We start from the raw sequence: 20572 nt of genomic DNA, 5'->3' as shown, positions 1-20572 counted from the left end.
ATAAATGCTTATAGATATTAAGCAAATATCTATGTTGTAACAAAGATTCCTTAGTTTTAATCGTGGTTTAAGTCAAGTAAATTAAGACATATAGTTCTGAGAAGCTAAAAGGGAATTTATTGTATTTTTGAATCACAAATTGGAGTTTGAAAGAGTGAATCAGAATACATGTTAAGGTCTGGCAAGGATATACTTTAAACTCACCCTTATCCATGTAGTTAAGGTTTTATACCTAAGGTGATAAAATAAACCATGTGTTAAATATATCGGAAGATGCTTAAAACATGTATTTTGGAAGGTGTTCATAGATATTTCTTGGTGAATCCATGTGTGATATGTATACATGTTCATCTGATGTGGAGAACTGAAAGACCATTGGTGACTATGTCGTTCAACATTAGATCGCATGAATTAAAATTTTAGATTTCTTATATATTATTTTGGTAGTTTGCCATTGTGTAATTATTGTCTATGTGATGACTAAAGTATAGGATTTGGAGTTATGTTTGGAAGAACATAGGAGTGAAAGTTTTGGGTGTTGCTTTCTTCTTCCTCTTATAGACAAACAATATGTATATTATATGTTTGTAAATGTTAAGCTTATGTTAAAAGTAGCTACTACATAGACTTTCTTTTGAGTTTGACCCTATGAAATTTTTTTAGAGATGTTACACAATCTATTAATAAATCATTATTTTATTATTGTCAGGATAAAACTATAGCAAATAGAAGGGTTTGCCCTAATTTTTTCAATTATATTATCATAATATATATATAAGTAGTAATTATTTTATTTAATAATTTAAGTAGGTATATTATATAATTTAATTGCTATTTATTTTATTGAAATGTTACTGTTTTATAGTTTTTTTAATATAATTATCAAAACAGGTTAGTGCAACTTGTTGGGTTTAACTCACATTATTCTACGTAATAAACAAGTCAATCCAACATGACCACCTCTTTGTGAGTCCTAAAAGTGTTGGGTTTAACTCACCTTAATCCACTTAGTGAACAAGTCAATCCAACATGACCCATCTATCTGTTGCTACCTGCATCGTATCAATTCTAACATGCACCCAACCTCTTATTAAAATGATAAAAATATCGCTCTAAAATGACGAAAATAACCTTAAATAAAAGGAGGTGTAAATAAAAATAACTTTTCAGAACCTTTTATCCGAAAATATTTCGAATTTAAATATCCAAAACACACTTTTGAATTCCAGAAATTTTTATCTAGAATGTATTTTTAATTTTGTATTTTGGATTTTTTTTATTCGAAATGTATTTTTTTATTTTTGAATTATATTTACTATTTTAAATTTTTAAATCCGGAATAAGGATAATTTTGAAAATTTAGAAAAATGATAGGTTAAAGGTTAGAATTGATATGGTGTAAGAAGAAATTGGCACATTCTCCCTGCACCCAACACATTCTAACTTGCACCCAATCACCTATTAGTAAAAGACAAATATACCCTTAATAAAATTCTGAAAAGTATAATTATGATATGCACCCAATTTCCTGCACCAACCCTATTCTTCTCTTCTTCCATTCCATTGTGCCTGAAGCAGTGCCGCAGCCACCGTCAGCCACTGTGTTGTCCAGCCACCGTGAGCAACCTTGTTGTCCAACCACCGTGAGCCACCTTCTTCTCCATTCTTCTGCAGCCATCGTGACCTTCATTATCACAGGCAGAGCACCAGAAGTCGAAGGTACGTCATGCTTCCGAATATTTTTAACCGTAAGTGAGTTTTAAGAGTTGTGGATATTTTTATCCGTAAGTGAGTTTTGAAAGTTGCGGATATTTTTATCCGTAAGGGAGAATTGAGTTCCGGATATTTTTATCCGTAAATGAGTTTTGAGTCCGGATATTTTTATCCGTAAGTGTGTTTTGACTTACGGATATTTTTATCCGGAATATAGTTTAGGGTTGCGGATATTTTTATCCATAATAGGGTTATGTGTTGTGGATATTTTTATCCAAAATTTGTTGTTGTCTTGCGGATATTAATATTCGTATTAGTGTTGTTGTTTTGCTTGTATGGATTAATTTATATGTTCTTTTATGCTATATGTGTTATAAATTTTTATATATGTTGGATTGAATGTTAGATGGTAAGGACTAGAGGTGGAGGAAGTTCTAATTTGGACCGTGTGCGACCAACTGCATCAGTGAGAAGAAAACGGGGTGGCCCAAGTACGTCAATTCTAAATGAATAGTTTGAAGATTGTATTGAACAAGAAGAAGTTGAAGTGGATGATGAAGGCTATCCAGGAGGGCCATTGGATAAGTCCTTACTCGTTAATTATGAACATCATGTAGCCAGACAGTTGTGGAATGGTTTGGTAAGTAACGAAAGATAATTTTTTTTGAATTTAGTATGTATCTATTTATTGATGATATATGTTGATTATTGTAGGATCGTGGTGAGTTAAAGGTGGTTTCACATGGGAGGAAGATAAATAAATTAGGAGAACCTCATGAACGCATACAAGCTGCTGTAGAATTGTTTGGCTTAGGTGGTTTGCTTCATGCTAGTTATGAGAGTTAAGACCGAGGACTGTTGTGTGCTTTTGTAGAGAGGTGGCATGTAGAGACAAACAGTTTTCACTTACCAGTTGGGGAGATGACCATCACTCTTGATGATGTGTCAAATTTGTTGCATTTACCCATTGTCGGTCAATTTTACACGCAGGAAACCTTAGATTCAGACTCGGCAACTGATTTATTGGTAGAATCCCTTCGTGTTGATCGTGCACTTGCATCTGAAGAAACAAGACACTGTCGGGGAGCTCATGTGCGCTTGAGTTGGCTAAGAGATGTGTATGGAGACGCATGCTCAAGGAGGCAGTGGACTGTGGCTGCCAGAGCATACTTACTTCACCTTGTTGGTTGCACTATTTTTGCGGACAAGAGTGCTACATCAGTTAGTGTCTTTTATCTTGGATTTTTTGTTGATTTGAGGCTTACCGGGGGATATTCTTGGGCAGCAGCTGCCCTAACTCACATGTATGAGCAGCTAGGAGATTGTAGTTATGCAAACACTAAGCAACTAGCTGGTTATGCGACATTGCTGCAGGGGTGGATTTATGAGCACTTCCCGTCTATAGGGATGAGACGTATGCAAGCATTGTATTCTGAAGACCAACCTCGGTGTAGGTTGTATGATGCTGAAAAAGGTACTTCAATTGTTGTTGTCCGATCACAGTTGGATACATTGACACCAACTTCCATTCGATTTTGTCCATACAACGAGCATAGGGAAGAACGTCCATTCGAGTGGATTTCCTTATTCCGTGGTTATTTGAGGCTTGGAAATTGGACACAGTTGCACATGCCAGAACGTGTTCTGCGTCAGTATGGCTATACACAGATCATCCCTCGCAACCCAACTGTACTTGGACATGGTCATCCGGATACAAATGAAATGGACCGTCGATGGTTACATTTCAATGATTATGTCATGACTATGCCATAGCACCTCATCCTGACGCTTGCATTCAAGAGTACATGGCTTGGTTTAGGGCTGTATCACATCCATATGTGATTAATACGGATGAGGATGACCGTCCTGTACCGGTACCCTCAGATGCACGTGATCACGAAGCAGTGCCAAGTCATCCTGAGGAGTCACATCCTGCTCTGGTATGCTTCTAACCTTGTTAACATATTAATTTGTATTATTTTTTTCTAATAGTATGTCATTCATGCTTGTAGGGTATTTGTCGTAGAATTACAGAGACATTGCAACCATTACTTGATCATGGCGATGTCGTGGAGGGCAGCCCTGTTTGGGAAGGCATACAAGCAGCCATTATGTTAGCACGAGGAACGACTGATGAAAGAGCTGTTTATGTCAGGAGACATGCACGTAGGAATGATTGATTAGGATTTCTTTTTATGTCAGATGTATTACGATTTTCTTTTTATGTAATATTTTTATCCATGACAATGTATTTGAACCTTATCTATATGTTTCAATATGAACCTTATCGGTTTTTGCTTCACGTTACTTCTATTTTAGTACACACCTCACTGGCTTACGCATATTTTTATCCATAGACAATTCACACACTTCCGAATATTTTTATCCGTAGGCACAAATGTGGCTTCCGGATATTTTTATTCGTAGGCACAAATGTGACTTCCGGATATTTTTATCCGTAGGCACAAACTTCCGGATATTTTTATCCGTAGACAACATATTCAGTTCTGGATATTAATATCCGCAGGCACTTCACTGAATTCAACATTGTGTGTAGGACAACTTCAAATGTACTAAACATCCATAAACCTAAATTATGCTATTACAAATGTTATGATTACAAATATCGTCTAATGGACATTAGTTGGGTATAAACTTGTATCCGGCTAGTGTAGTATGTTGACCAAGTTTGGGCCGCCGGATAACGATGTGATGCCCACAATATATCCGTAGGTGGAATTGGACAACCATCTTTGAGCTTGACCTATAAAGGTAATAAATATAAGGTACACAAATCTTGATTTACCACATAAATCTTGATTGATTTAGTTTATACCTGCACAAAATGATTTTCGTGGACATGTCCAATTGCAATGATTCGGTGATGACGGAAGTTACTTGGTGCTTGGGTTCTTAAAGGAAAAATACTCAATGATTGTAACATGGACAAAGAAACAAGAATAACATTATACCGATTTGCAATAACATATCCCATGTCTGAAATTGTCATCCACTTATCTGTTCCTGCCTGCAAGTACAATTGAGAAACAAAGTTAAATAAAGAAATGCAATGTAAAAATGAAATGGTGTTAGTGGTTGGTACCATAGACATGTGTTCCACTAGAAGTGACTTCTTCAAGTATTCATATCTATCATCACCACCAAAGAGTTGAACATATTTTTGTCTCCATTCACTTAGTTCTTTTAACAAATTCATTCGAACAACAGCCCATGACTCCTCTCCTATTCCCAATTGGGCAGCAACAACACGGTAGCCACAATGGCCATCAGCCTTAACGTCAACAACATCAACAATATATGGATGATACCCTACAAGGAACTGATCAAGGAAAGGAATACCTTTTGCTGGTACGATTTCTGGTAAGCTTTCTTCATTAGATTTTTTGCTCGCACAACTATCATGTTGTGAGTGTAAGAAATCCACATGTTCAAAATAAGAAGGGACTCGCTTAGTTGATCTCATGAATTTGGTAGGACGAGACATCTTTACAACACCTTTTGTTTTCACCTTATGATCTGGTGCGTAAATAGATGTCTTCTCTGGAAAGGCAATATCCTGCAATTTACTTTTGATGTTAACCTTACCTGCAACATCCAACTCTTTAAACCGCTTCGCGATGACCTCAAACTCTTTATCAATTGACAACTCATATGAAGATTGTTCAGTTGCAATGTCTTCAAAGCTTAAACGAGTTCACATCACATGTACTGATTTAAGTGGTATGCTACCAACACCAAATGAAGCCAATTGACACGCACAAGGAAGACCATGAGTACATGTAAGACTACATCCACACCTACTTTTATCAAACCCCACTAATTTAACCCTATCAAGCTCTTCCGAAATAAAGTTCAAAGCATATTTAGACACAAAACCTAACAACTTTTTGTAAGCTGTAACCTTAAACCGATGTCCAACCACATGCAAACTCTTTTGGAATGAAGCTTTGATTGCATTATGTTGTAAAATAATCATCTTATTGATGGAATCCCAGCAGAAACATAAATCCCCCATCGAATTATGAAGAACTCTCTTTAGGCTCCAGTGTGCCGCCTCAACTCTGTTACTTGTTGTGTTTCCTAAGTGCATCACCTTATCTATCCATGCCTTGAAAATTTTTTCTTTATGTGGACATAACCATGTATCCATCACATAATCAACAAATATAGGCCATGGAGAACAGACAACTCGAAGAGCATTGACACGATCTTCAAAGGCCTCAACAATATCACAATCCACAACAGATCCCCACACTTCCATTACTTGATTTCATGCCTCTCTTAGATGCACCAACATTTTACATTTTGCTTTCACATTTTTATCAATGTGAAACCGACAAAGCAAATTGTAAGATTCAGGAAACACCATTCTAATTGCATTCATTAAGGCAACATCTCTATCACATACCACCACCCTAGGGCATGAATCAACTCTAAAAAACAACCCTTTAAGTCTGTCAAGGGCCAAAAAAAAATTATTTTCCTTTTCTGCTGCTAGTAAACAAAATGCAACGGAGAAAGTCAAACCTGTAGACGTAATCCCAACAACCTCAAGTAACGACATCCTATACTTGTTCGTCTTGTATGTATTATCCATTAATATGACAATATTAAATGAGTTCACCAATTTTACTGAATCTGGGTATGTCCAAAATATATCTTGCAAAATATTAGAGACCTCATCACACCTACACCAATGCACGTACCTGTCTCGCTCCAGTAACAACATCAGTTGCTGCATTTCTGTTCTGTGACCTCGTTGTGATCTTCGGTGAACAGTGATTGCATTATAAACCTGCTTAATCGTGTCACATTCTTCTCATTTCTCTCTTTCATGGTTAGTAAAATATTTCTTGGCTTCACCGCAGTTTTACTCATATCCTCAACCATAACCTTTTCCTCTATACTTAACCTTCCAGCATACGGATGACCCACCATTGTCTCTGCCAAGTCATGATTGTGAGAACCACAAATTAATTCAACCATCCACCCTTGACCACCTTTGAATGGTTTGCCTCGCAATCTGAAAGGACACTCACACTTCCTACTTCCAGTTCGACTGACATCTACTTATTTTTTATACCGTCTGTATTTACCTCCTCTCTCACAACCTAACAATACATAGGTCATCCTTCCTCGTTGGCCCGTCCATGTATCTGACCTTAATATAACAATGACAAACCCATAACTATAGCCAACACTTCTCGCCCATTCTAACAGCTCATCTCGATCACGAAATACCTACAATAACATATGCCAAATTTAAAAATAATTCATAAAAAAAACATTCACAACCCAACATTGACCATACCTCATTTGTAGAAAATGTCTCACTACATTCATGTGCCCTGTGTTCATTATCTAATGCGTTATAACTTGTTGACTGCTCCAGATCAACATCATCTAATCCATCCCACACATCAATCTCCCCTAAAAGTCCCATGTATGACTCTGTTGTATCCATTCGGCTGTTGAAAAAAATGAACACTTAACTTCCGGATAAATTAATCCATAACCAAAAAAATATCAACAGTTAGCTTCCGGATATATATATCCAGATTGCATAAACTAGTTCCGAATATTTTCATCCGTAAGGCAATGATGAACTACGGATATCAGCGTCCAGAAGCAACAAGCAGTTCCGGCTATTAATATCCGTATTGAAAATTTTGACTTCCGGATATTAATCCGTAGGCCAAAAAATAGAATTCTGGATTCCGATATCCAGGACCAGCTGAGCTCGAGAAAAAACCAGAAACGAACGAAAATGGATTACTTACCTCATTAACTTGGCAAACGAAGCTTACACTCAACTTAGCAACAATGAACGAAGCACAACCTCCTCTTTTGCAGCTCAAAGCAAAGCTTCACACATTCATGAACTTCCTCTTCTTCACCATTCAATGTTTTCATAAGTGAAGAAGACAAGAGCATTTTAGGGTTTTTAAAAGTATATCGGGTGCCAGTCACAATTGAACGGGTGTAGGAAGCAATTGCCGAAGAAATTACCTCCTAAAAGTGTTGGTCCAAATCGACTCACCACAAGTCTATGAATTAAATAGATTGATCCACTTAATTTAAAAACAAATATACTTTTCCAAAAATATATTTTTTTAAAAAAATTCTAACAAAATTATATAATCATTTCCCACTAGTTCTTAAATTTTTAAATGATTATAAAATGAATTTTGTAAGCCAAATATAACATTTAAGTTCTTCTCAATATTACAAAATACTAAAAAAATAACAAGTTAATGATGTTACAGCTTTGACCATTAAATATTAAATAACACTCACTCACTCACACACACTCATATTTAATTTCATTTTTTCTGATAAAAAAAATAAATTAAATAACACTCATAAGATAAATTTGTAACAACTTCATAAATTATAAAGCACTCAAGTTTTAAGCCGTTTTCTGATGGAAGAACAAGAAAGCAATACAACAGAAAATTATAAACTCAATGAGGAAAAACATAGACCATAAATTTACATTGGAACAATTTAGGATACTTAAAATTCACCCATGCTCCAACTGTAAATTGGATGGAGATGCTACAGCATGACCTAACTGTTGGGACAAGTAGAGCCACCATTTCAATCCTTAGATATTAATATATTACAACCTTGTACTGGTCGGACACAATTGCAAGAAGCCTATAATGTTTCCAGTTCAATTTGGAGCTAGCTCGAGCAAAACTCAGCATTTCAAAAGTAGTTTGAGTTTTCTAGTTCAATAAATCCGGTTCTCTGTTAACTGATGCAAGAACAAGAAGAAAACAGTAATATAAAATTATAAACGCAGTCTGAAAAAACATAGACTGTTCACATAATTTTTAAACAACTTTTCAATGAAGGATACTTCAAAACTCATCCAAGTTCCAGTATAAATTGGGTGGAAATGCTACAACATGACTAAGCAGTTGGGACAAGTAGTGGCATAGCAATAGCATAACGACCACTCTAATTCTTAGATATTACATTACTCACAGGTTACAGCCAGTCCTTCTGCTGCAACTTCAAGGGCAAATAAACTTCTGAAAGATATTGAAAACCGAAGGTACTTAAAGCCTGTATTTCAGCCTTCTGCTTAGTTTTGACCATCAAAGTCAATTCCTCAACCCAACCTGGATTCTTCTTGACAAAATCCTCCTCCAGCATGTCCTTCCCAGTCTTAATATCCTGCTCCGTCATTGGCAACCTACATTGCTCAGGTATCTTGTACTTGTCCAAATCACTAGGCCTAACCCCAAGCCACTTGATATCAGGGGTGGTCAAGTTGGCACTGTCATAGGACATGTTCTTTGACCCACACCCATAAACCGACAGAATCTTCAACCCGTAAGGATCACTGTCAACCAGAGCCAGCACCGGAAGCTTCAACTCTGTCTTCATCTTCCTCAAGAACAGCCTAGTGGCAACATCTGGCTGGCCCTTTGCAGTTACAATTATACAAGGAAAGCGGTTGTAGAACCTATCCTCAGCCAACCTCATATAAGCAGCATCCTTCTCCACCAACAGAATGAACAAAGCATCGCTCTGCATATCCCCAACTCGATCAATATTCGGTGGAATTGCCTTCCCTCCCATCCCCATTTTAGTGCAATCAATCATATCCCCATTGTCACTGAAAATCAACCTCCCAACCACCACCCCTTTCTCTGCAGCTACAACGTTGAGGCTGGACCTAGTGCATCCCAGCATGCACGAAACATCATCCAGAACAGCATCGGATTGGATCTGATTAACAAAAAAATGTAGAATTGTTTTTTTTTTAAAAGAATATCATTAGAAAAAATGCTAAATGATTATTTATTTGTGAGTTACTATATTTTTTGCTTCTATTAAATTGCCAGTTGTTGCTTTCTATCCCCGATTATAAAAAGGCTCCACTTTTCATCCCTGCATTTTCTAAATACCCAAACTTGTCATACAGTCTGACATTATAACTCTGTTATTATACAATTACTTTGTAATCTTTCTAACAAGCATTATAGTCATGAAACATAGATTTCAACCACTTGTTAGACAGATTATCAAGCAACTATTTAAAAACTTCTTTTTGTAGAGACTGCAGATACCATTGTGGATGGCAATCTACTAATGACAGAGACCACTATATGCAGCAAAATTCTCTCTTTGAATGTTTAACACAATTGTGTTTAATAACATTTTATACCACCAGTTAAATTGAAACAGGCTAGTAGCAGTTGATCCACACAGTCAGTTGCTAGACATGACAGAGTTAAGCAAATTGCTAACTAACCTAAAAGAATCAGGATACGTTTGAACAAACTTATCTATAAGTGCTTTTAGGAGAGAGAGAAAAAAAGACGGAAAATGAAATAAGATTCTTCACAAATTAAAATCGGTTTATACATGAATTAAAAATCATCCTTTAGATAAGAAATTCTACAAATTAGTCTTTGCATAAGCTAAAAGTAGCTCTTGGAGAAGCACATCAAATTTTTCCGTATTATACTTTCTCCTAAAAACTCGACATGAAACCATTTATTGATTGGAAAGAAAAGTGGGATGCTATAACTAGAGATAGATGATACCTGGTCTTGAAAGAGTTTGACGTCGGTGTAGAAGAGGTCACGCTTGGTGACGTGGATGCCTTTGAGGCAGAGCTGGTGAATGAGCTGAATGATGCGGGCGGTGATGGCGGACTTGCGCACGGTAGATATGTTGGCGAAGGGGCGTTGGGAGGACTTTTCCTTCAGCACGATGCGGTCCAGCTCCGCCACGTAGAGCTGGTTGGTGGCGGAGCGCGACGGCACGTCAAAGGAGAAGCCCTGGCCCGAGATGATGGAGTGCGCGATCTTCAGGATGAGGGACTCAATGTTGGACTGCACCGAGGAGAGGGACAGGTCCGCCACCTCGCGGCACCGGAACGGGAGTGTCAGGTCCTGGAGTGTTAGGGTTTGGGAGACTGAGGAGGACGAGGATGCGGTGGAGAAGTTTTTTAGGGTTTCGAGAATCAATGCGTCGGATTTCAGCTTGTTCTTGAAGGGCAGCTCGTCGCCGATTGGATCCTTTCGCCGGCGTTTGTTGTTGTCTGCCATTGACGGGCGGGAAACGAAACGAAACGAAACGAAATGGAACGCGGCAGTGAATGAAGAACTGAAGGCGTGTCGTTTGCTTGTAAAGGCTGAATTTTAATTTATCTTATGTTATTAACTAATTTAGTCCCTTGTTAAAAATAGCAAATTTAATTTTTATTATTTTCCATTTTATTTAAATTTCGTATTTTAGGGGTCTATTTAATTAAAACAATTAAAAGATTTTTTTTATCAGAAAAAATTTAAAAGATTGTTTGACATACAAAACTCGTAAGAACTTAATTATTTTTTATTTTTTTAAAAGACTGTTATGATTAGGATTTTTGTAATTGAGATTCTAAAGGATTCATAAAATTATAAGATTTAAATTCTTTTTAAGAATTTACAATTTTTTTAAAGATTAGATGCATTTAGTAATGAGATCAATTTCTCGTTTCGACCAGCTTAATAATATTATCATATATGTTCCTGCCGGTTGACCGAAAATATCTTAGTGCGTTGCTTTGACTCGCGTAATAAGGACTCTTTCGTCTCCGATTCAGATCTTCACCCTACACCGCCGTGAGTACCTGAAATAGAGTGAGCAAAGGGCGCCCTCGCGGCCATTTGCACTCCGACGATCAAGTCAGCAAGCAGAAAACACCAAACACCTCCATATCGGAGCACCGTAACTGAATGCTCTGAAGGTGTGTAACTGAATCGTAACTAACCTTTTCTCTCTCTCTCCAACCACTCGTGCGTACAATGAGTAAGCGAGCAAATGATTAGAGTGTGTGTGAAATCTGTGAAAACGTACCTTACTAAGCTTTCAGAGAAGCTTATATACCTTGGGTTTCAGTGCTTACTGCCACGTGACCTCTCTAACTTAACCGCAACTCCACGTGGAAGGCCTTACGACGCTGTAACCCAACTTAGGGAAATTCCAGCGTGTAAGTCTTCCTTCCTCGAAGTGCATCTAGCGCAAGGGGTGACTGCCTGGATGCCAACTCATGCGTCCCATGTTGGATTAGGATTCCTCAATCATATAATGAAACGAGAATAATGATTAAATAATACCTGGTAGACCCGTGATCGTATGGCTGAGGGACGAAGACATGATCTTGATCGGGTTCCCCTTTTAGGGTGTATCGCTTAGAATGGAATTATGTGAGTAGAGAGACAAAGAGATGAGAGGCTCGAAAATCCCTTTAGGGAATGAGTTTCTGCCGTGTGATGTTAGAATATGAGGGTGTCCCTTTAGTTGTCTGGTAATCTCTATTTATAATACACCCAAGGGGAACCCTAATTATTTATGGTAATAGTAATTACGTCCATCAAGTAATTACCAATAATATAATAGGATAATTATGGTAATTGATCAATTAATAAGATAAATAATCGTGAGGTGCCACATAATATTCTTACATTCTCCCACTTGGCCAAAGGATTATTTATTATGAGCATTAGATAAGTCTGGCCAGATTTTAATACTCATTTTAGTCCTAAACTATAATTGTAGCAGAGAAATACAGTCTTTGAATCAATATTCAACTCAAGACCCCCATTAATCATACTACAATACAAATTTAAAACTTAAGTAAATTTTAGGATCAATTGATAAGTAAGCCCTTTAGACTTTGATTTGTACAGTTAGTGTCTATGTATATTTAGGCATGCATAAACATATTTAAGGACACACAAATCAAGGTAAATGAGGAAATTTTATTAAACATAAGTAAGTACAAATGTGCTAAATAAGGTCTTTAGATAATCCCATCTTCGAAACATGTTCTTCGAATACTTTAGGTGGGAGACCTTTAGTCATCGGATCCGCAAGCATATTTTTAGTACTAATATTCTCAACCCAAAGCTTATTTTCCTCAACTCGCTCATGTACGAACAAGTACTTTGTATCAAGATATAATCCAGCACCACTCGAACTGTTATTGTTCGAAAAACTAACGGCAACTGAGTTATCACAATAAAGCTTCAATGGCCTGGAAATGGAGTTAATGACTTTGAGTCCAGCGATAAGATTTCGCAACAACATTCCATGACAAGTTGCATTGTACACTACAACATATTCTGCCATCATTGTTGAGGTTGTTGTTAATTGCTGCTTATGACTCTTCCATGAGATAGGCCCGCCTGCTAACATAAAGATATACCCAGAAGTGGATTTCTTGTCATCTTTGCATTTTGCAAAATCAGAGTCAGAATAACCCACCACTTCTAAACTGTCACTTCTCCTGTAGGTCAACTTATAGTCTTTTGTGCCTTGTAGATATCGAAGTACTTTCTTAGCTGCTTTCCAGTGATCTAGACCAGGATTAGATTGATACCGGCCTAGCATTCCAGCAATGTACACGATATCCGGACGAGTACAGACTTGAGCATACATAATGCTTCCAACTACAGATGCATAAGGTATCATCGCCATTTGCTCTTTTTCAGCCTCTGTTTTCGGACATTTAAAAGAACAAAAAACATCTCCCTTAATTACTGGAGTCACAGAAGGAGAGCAATGCTGCATGTTATAACGAGTGAGGACACGGTCAAGGTAGGCCCTTTGGGATAATCCCAAAATCCCCTTAGCTCTATCTCGGTATATTTCGATGCCAATAACATAAGCGACCTCTCCGACATCCTTCATGTCAAAATTATGCGAAAGTATGCGCTTTGACTCATGCAAAATGTCTATACTATTACTTGTCAATAGAATGTCATCTACGTAAAGGACAAGTATAGTACCACTCATCTTGAGGTAGGTGCATTGATCCACTTGATTCTTAAGGAAACCTTGTTTCTTCATGACTTCATCAAACTTTATGTACCACTGCCGTGAGGCTTGCATCAACCCGTAAATGGATTTCTTCAGCTTGCAGACTAGGTGTTCTTGACCTTCAGGTTTAAAACCTTCTGGTTGTTGCATGTACACGTCTTCATACAAGTCGCCGTTAAGGAAAGCGGTCTTGACGTCCATCTGATGTATCTCTATATCAAAGTGAGCTACGAGGGCCATTACGATCCTTAAGGAATCTTTTCGAGAGACAGGTGAAAAGGTCTCTTGATAATCAATTCCCTCTTTCTGAGTGAACCCTTTTGCAACCAATCTTGTTTTGAAGCGTTCAATGTTTCCATTTTGATCTAGCTTGGTTTTGAACACCCATTTAGATCCTACGGGTTTTACTCCGTCGGGTAATTCTACTAGATCCCAAACATTGTTTTTCTTCATGGAGTCAAGCTCATCGAGCATGGCATTATTCCATTCAGAAGACTGATCACTAGTAATGGCTTCATTGTAAGAGGTAGGATCAGTATACCTTCCGGCATCCATTTCTGCTTCAGTCAGGTAGGTTACATAATCATCAAAATTAGTAGCAGTTTTAGTTCTAGATGACCTCCTGAGCTGATTAGAGGGTTCTGCATTGTACTGATGTTTGTCGTTCAGGGTGCCTTCATTCTTGAATGGATTCAGAGTAGCATCAGGTTCTGAGCGTGGAGTAGGTGGTGCAGTGACGCGCGGAGTGGGTACAAGAGGAGTGATTAGAGGCAAATTAGTAGTCGATGTAGATCTCCCCCCGCCTCTTGTACTTATAGTAAATCCAGGTAAAGATTGTCACTGCTCCCACTGATCTTGAAATCCTCTAGGAAATGAGCATGCTTGGTTTCTACAATGCGGGTGACGTGGGAAGGACAATAAAATCTATAACCCTTTGAGTGATCGGGATACCCGATGAAGTGACAAGTTACTGTTTTCATGTCAAGCTTCTTTAAGAAAGGGTTATAAACTTTAGCTTCAGCAAGGTAACCTCATACTTTCATATATCTAAGACTCGGTTTCCTTCCAGTCCAAAGTTCATAAGGAGTTTTAGGGACAAATTTGGAAGGAACTCTATTGAGTATATGAACTGCTACTTTTAATGCCTCGGTCCAGAGGAATAAGGGCAAATTGGAGTTGGCTAACATACTACGCACCATGTTCATTAGGGTCTTGTTTCTCCTTTCAACAACACCGTTTTGTTGAGGAGTGTCGGGCATGGTGTATTGGTTCACAATCCCCTGACTTTTACAAAACTCATAAAATGGACCAGGGGCTTGTCCCAAATCAGTATGTCTACCATAGTATTCATCTCATCTATCTGATCGCACAACTTTTATTTGAAGATCAAGTTGTTTTTCAACTTCAGTTTTATAATCTTTAAAAGTTGTAAGTGATTCAGATTTTTCCTTAATGAGATACAAGTACATGTAACAAGAATAATCATCTACAAAAGTGATAAATGAATTATGTCCTGTTATTCCAACGATGCTGTAAGGGCCACTAATGTCAGTATGAATAAGTTCTAATAATTTTGAACTCCTAGTGGCACCTTTCTTAGTCGTGGATGTCATTTTGCCTTTGAGGCATTTGACACATGTTCCAAAATCAGTGAAATCGAGAGATGGTAAGACTTCATCCTTCACAAGTCGAGATAAGCGATCTCGTGAAATATGGCCTAAACGTTGATGCCACAACATGGATGAAGTTTCTAAGTCTCGTTTTCTCTTGGTCTTTGTTAAGTTCTCATTAGTATTATATGATAACAAAGATTTGGAGAAGTTATCATCTAGTTCTAACTTATAGAGACCGTTATCCAGAAAACCAGTACCAAAACAATTGAGAATTTAAAGAAATAGTAAGTTTGCCATGATGACCATGGGAAACATAAAAACCATCAATGTCTAACTTTGGTCCTGATACAAGATTCCGAGTAATTTCGGAAATATATAAGGTATCAAAAAGTTTAATACATTTTACAGTTTTCATAAGTAATTCTAAGGTTCCCACAACTTCGACAAATAGTTCTTGTCCATTCTCCATCTTAAGTGTTCTTTGGTTTCTTTCCAGCTTCTGGATTGTAAGGAATCCCTGGATTGAATTGGTCACATGAGCCATAGAACCAGAGTCAAACCACCAAGTATTAGTTAGAACATTTAAATTAAAGGACTCAATTATCATATTTAGATGATTACCTTTCTTAGCTAGTCACTCCTTAAAGCTTGAGCACTTAGACTGCTTATGTCCTACCTTGCGGCAGAACTTGTAGTAGGACTTGCTAGTGGATTTGTTAGAGCTGGAGGGTGCACTTGCATCAGTTTTAGGGACCTTATTATATTCCTTTTCAATGGAATTTGCCCTTCCGCTTCTTTGATTCAGTAGCCACGAGGTAAGCAACATCTGGTTTCTCCAGCTTCAGGCGCTCTTCTTCTTGAACTATCATAGCAATCAACTCACTCATGGACCATTTGTTCTTCTGAGTATTATAGTTGACTTTGAAGGCTTCAAACACAGAAGGAAGAGAAGTCATAATGAAATGGACTAGGAAACCTTCACGGATTTTCACCAGTCAAGGTCTCAATTTCCATATTAGGGGTTGGTTAGACGACGAATTAAGATACTTAGGCTAAGGAAAAAGTTAGAGTGACATAGGGAAACTTAGATCTAAAGCAGACATAAGTAAGAACCATTATGATAATGAAGTTGTGATAAAATCTATTATAACATCAAAATAATAGACTAGATTAGGTTCTACTTAAATAATCAGCTTTCACTTTGGTTAGTTACCAATTATTTAAGCATAATGAACAATTATAAGTAAGGTATGTGCAATAAGAATGTGACACATCATCTTTGGACAGAAGTGAACATTTAAGCTTATGCACATATTAAGTTTGCAAAACACAAGTGCAACAAACATCGTTGGACAAAATAGAAGTAATTGTGTTTTTAGACAAATGTCATGTGAATATTTAATAATTAAGTGTACTCACAAGTAAGTGAAGGTGCTTAATTAGACTCAAATAACAAGACATAACCCATCATCGTTGGACAGAAGGGAGACTCCTGTTATTAAGTTCAAGCAAAAATTTTAATTTTAATTTTAATTTTGTCAAACTTAATATTTTTTTTTAATTTTTTTTTAAGAGTTTAACAAAATAAGTATTTTTTTACTTTTTTATTTTTTTTAAACATAATTACGGTATCATGAGATTTACCATATTTAATTCGATAAATAAAAGGAAACGCATAAATATGTTACTCGTAAACCCGATAAGGTGAGTAGCGGAATATTAGGGATTTGATTTTAGATTTGGTCTTCAAAATTTTTTTTAATTAGATTGATATGTTTCCAAGTTTGACACGACTGCTATTTTCGAAAATAGTAATAATAATAAGAATACCCGAAAATTAATAAGGCAAGAATATACTATCCTAAATAAGGAAAAACTTGGAGACTAAGATATCAATTTTTTTTATTTTTTTTTTAGGAAAACACAATCAAATCAAATTCATTCCTAATTAAGAGAATCAATTGTATTTCGAAAATTTGAATTAAGGAAAAATATTATTTTCGAAATTTCCTAATTAAAGGAATAATTAATTTCCAAAAATTCTTTATTCCTAATTTTTGAAAATTCATACGAACAACAAATAATGATGATGAACATGGAATCAAAATTAATTCCATTCTAAATAAGAGAGTACTCACGAAAATTATGAAGAACACATAACATTCATATTAAATTTTAATTTTCAAAATCTTAAAATAATTATGGATCTCGAAAAAATTAAAATTTATTTTTATGATATCAAGGTGGATTTTCGAAAATAAGTGGTTCAATAATATACCAAAATAAAAACATCGAAAATCAATAGGTTGAATCAAAATCTTCGTTTCTTCCAAATTTAGGGAAAACGAAAGAAGAATCGATTAAGCAACATAAACGCTCTGATACCACATGTTGGATTAGGATTCCTCAATCATATAATGAAACGAGAATAATGATTAAATAATACTTGGTAGACCCGTGATCGTATGGCTGAGGGACGAAGACATGATCTTGATCGGGTTCTCCTTTAGGGTGTATCGCTTAGAATTGAATTATGTGAGTAGAGAGACAAAGAGATGAGAGGCTCGAAAATCCCTTTAGGGAATGAGTTTCTGCCGTGTGATGTTAGAATATGAGGGTGTCCCTTTAGTTGTCTGGTAATCTCTATTTATAATACACCCAAGGGGAAACCCTAATTATTTATGGTAATAGTAATTACGTCCATCAAGTAATTACCAATAATATAATAGGATAATTATGGTAATTGATCAATTAATAAGATAAATAATCGTGAGGTGCCACATAATATTCTTACTGTTGGGAAAAACGGGTAATTTTCCCACTAAAATATAACCATAACAGAGCTACCCGACAAATAATATTGAATAAATAAAGCGGAATAATAAAAGAGATAAAGAGGAAAAAACACACCAGAAAATTGTTAACGGAGTTCGGCCAATTTAGCCTAATCTCCGAGCACAGCAAAAACAGCTCACTTTTATTATTATGGGAGAAGATATTACAAATTGGGATATTTAACAGTGAAGGAGGAGAGTTTAATTTATAACCCTCAAACCTCCTTCCCAAACAATGAATCCACCGATGTGGGACTTGGGATTAAGCCAAAATCAACAAATCTCCACCTTGGCTTAATTTCAAGTCCCACCTAAAACAAATCTTCTCAAAACATAACAAAAACAAACTTTGCAGTGCTTCAAATTTGCGCCTCCGGACGCCAACTTCAAATGTGCAAGATATTAACCAAGTCTAAACAGTGTTCAAACTTGGTCCTTGTAACCACCTTGGTGAGCATATCTGCAGGATTCTCCGTAGTGTGAATCTTCTGGAGAACAATCTCCTCTTCTTCGAGAATCTCACACACAAAGTGATAACGAACATCAATGTGCTTCGTCCGTGCATGAAAGACTTGATTCTTTGCTAAATGAATAGCACTCTGACTGTCAGAATATAACTCAAGTTGTTTCTGACCAACTCCCAAGTCTTTAAGCAACCCATGAAGCCAAATTGCTTCCTTCACAGCCTCTGTAATCGCCATATACTCTGCCTCTGTCGTAGACAAAGCCACTGTAGACTGCAAGGTAGACTTCCAACTGACTGGCGCTTTTGCTAAAGTGAACAAATAGTCAGTTGTAGACCGTCGCTTATCCAAATCACCTACATAATCAGAATCACAATATCCAACTATGCATTGACCAAGTGATTCATCTTGCTCAAATGTCAATCCAACATCTAAGGTATTTTGGAGGTACCGTAGAATCCATCTCACAGCTTGCCAATGACCCTTGCCCGGATCATGCATGTACCTGCTAACAACACTCACAGCCTGTGAAATATCTGGTCTTGTACACACCATTGCATACATCAAGCTTCCAACTGCATTTGCATAAGGGACTTTCGCCATGTATTCTCGTTCTTCATCAGTCGTCGGAGATAAACGGCTACTCAATTTCAAATGAGGAGCAAGTGGGGTACTTACAGGTTTTGTATCTTTGTGTATACCAAAACGTTGTAGTACCTTCTGCAAATACTGCTTCTATGACAGCCAAAGTTTTCCCCTCTCTCTGTCCCTGTTTATCTCCATGCCGAGAATCTTCTTGGCATCCCCCAAATTCTTCATCTCGAACTCTTTACTCAACTGAGCTTTTAGCCTATCAATCTCAACTTGGCTCTTTGTTGCAATCAGCATATCATCAACATATAAGAGTAAGTAAATGTAGGAACCATCTTCAAGTCTGCGCAAATACACACAGTGATCATATTTGCTTCTCTTGTACTTCTGATCCTTCATGAACTTATCAAATCGTTTGTACAACTGTCTCAGAGATTGTTTTAGTCCGTACAATGATTTGCTAAGTTTACAAACCCAATCTTCTTTACCATCAACCTTGTATCCTTCTGGTTGAGTCATATAGATTTCCTCCTTCAAATCACCGTGTAGGAACGCGGTCTTTACATCAAGTTGAGCTAGCTCCAAATTCAACTGTGCTACCAAGGCCAACAAAATTCGAATGGAGGAATGTTTAACAACTGGAGAAAATACCTCATTATAATCAATTCCCTCCCTCTGAGCAAAACCTTTAGCAACCAACCTTGCCTTGTAGCGAACATCTTCTTTATTAGGAAATCCTTCTTTCTTTGCAAATACCCATTTGCACCCAATTGCCTTCTTACCTTTTGGTAATTGTGCCAGCTTCCACGTCTTGTTCTTCTTCAAAGACTGCATCTTCTCTTCCTTCGCACCTGCCCAATTATCACTCTCTGAACTCAGAATAGCTTCTGGGTAAGTGGATGGAATGTCATCAACAACTGGAAGTGCATAGGCAACCATATCCATGAAACGAGCCGGCTTCTGAATATCTCGTCTCTGTCTTCTAACTGCAATTGGCGTTGATTGTTGTTGAGATTCTTGGGTAGGAACCTCTTCCTCATCTGACTCTTCTTCTGTCATAGGAGAGTCACTTGTGGTATTTCGTGTTGGGATCACCACTGTCGGTTCAAACTCCACCTGCTTCCGGGCACACTCCACCTGTTGTGGAGTACTATAATCTCCTTTTGGATTTACCTTCTTTAACATGGAAGATTCATCAAAGGTAACATCTATGCTGATAATCGTCTTCTTTGCCTCTAGACACCACAAACGGTATCCCTTCACTCCAGGACTAAAGCCCATGAAAAGAGCCTTCTTTGCCCGTGGATCCAACTTTGATTCAATCACATGATAATATGCAATAGAACGAAAAACATGCAAAGAATCATAATCAGTTGCAGGTTTTCCAGACCATACCTCTAACGGGGTTTTTCCATCTATAGCAGATGATGGCAAACGATTGACGAGATGTTGAGCGTATGTCACAGCCTCAGCCCAAAACTCTCTGCCTAACTCAGCATTAGACAAC

The 20572-nt window shown here is 37.2% G+C and overlaps 2 protein-coding genes across 2 annotated transcripts; both read right to left on the bottom strand.

The window, feature by feature from the left end:
• Positions 1–4330: 4330 nt before the first annotated feature.
• Positions 4331–5995, bottom strand: LOC137829346 (uncharacterized). Its single transcript, XM_068636155.1, has 4 exons — positions 5532–5995; positions 4817–5417; positions 4550–4741; positions 4331–4477 (listed from the first exon to the last, which is right to left on the bottom strand). Exons 1-4 carry the CDS (start codon positions 5993–5995, stop codon positions 4331–4333), a joined length of 1404 nt encoding a protein of 467 aa, XP_068492256.1.
• A 2513-nt stretch (positions 5996–8508) lies between these two features.
• Positions 8509–10915, bottom strand: RHL2 (Spo11/DNA topoisomerase VI, subunit A protein). Its single transcript, XM_068636405.1, has 2 exons — positions 10299–10915; positions 8509–9477 (listed from the first exon to the last, which is right to left on the bottom strand). Exons 1-2 carry the CDS (start codon positions 10803–10805, stop codon positions 8731–8733), a joined length of 1254 nt encoding a protein of 417 aa, XP_068492506.1. The 5' UTR covers positions 10806–10915; the 3' UTR covers positions 8509–8730.
• Positions 10916–20572: the final 9657 nt, after the last annotated feature.

Source organism: Phaseolus vulgaris, chromosome 7 (genome assembly GCF_051622355.1).
Source record: "Phaseolus vulgaris cultivar YP4 chromosome 7, ASM5162235v1, whole genome shotgun sequence".
Lineage (NCBI taxonomy): Eukaryota > Viridiplantae > Streptophyta > Magnoliopsida > Fabales > Fabaceae > Phaseolus > Phaseolus vulgaris.
The sequence above is the reverse complement of the archived record's forward strand: the minus strand, read 5'-3'. Positions and strand labels throughout refer to the sequence as shown.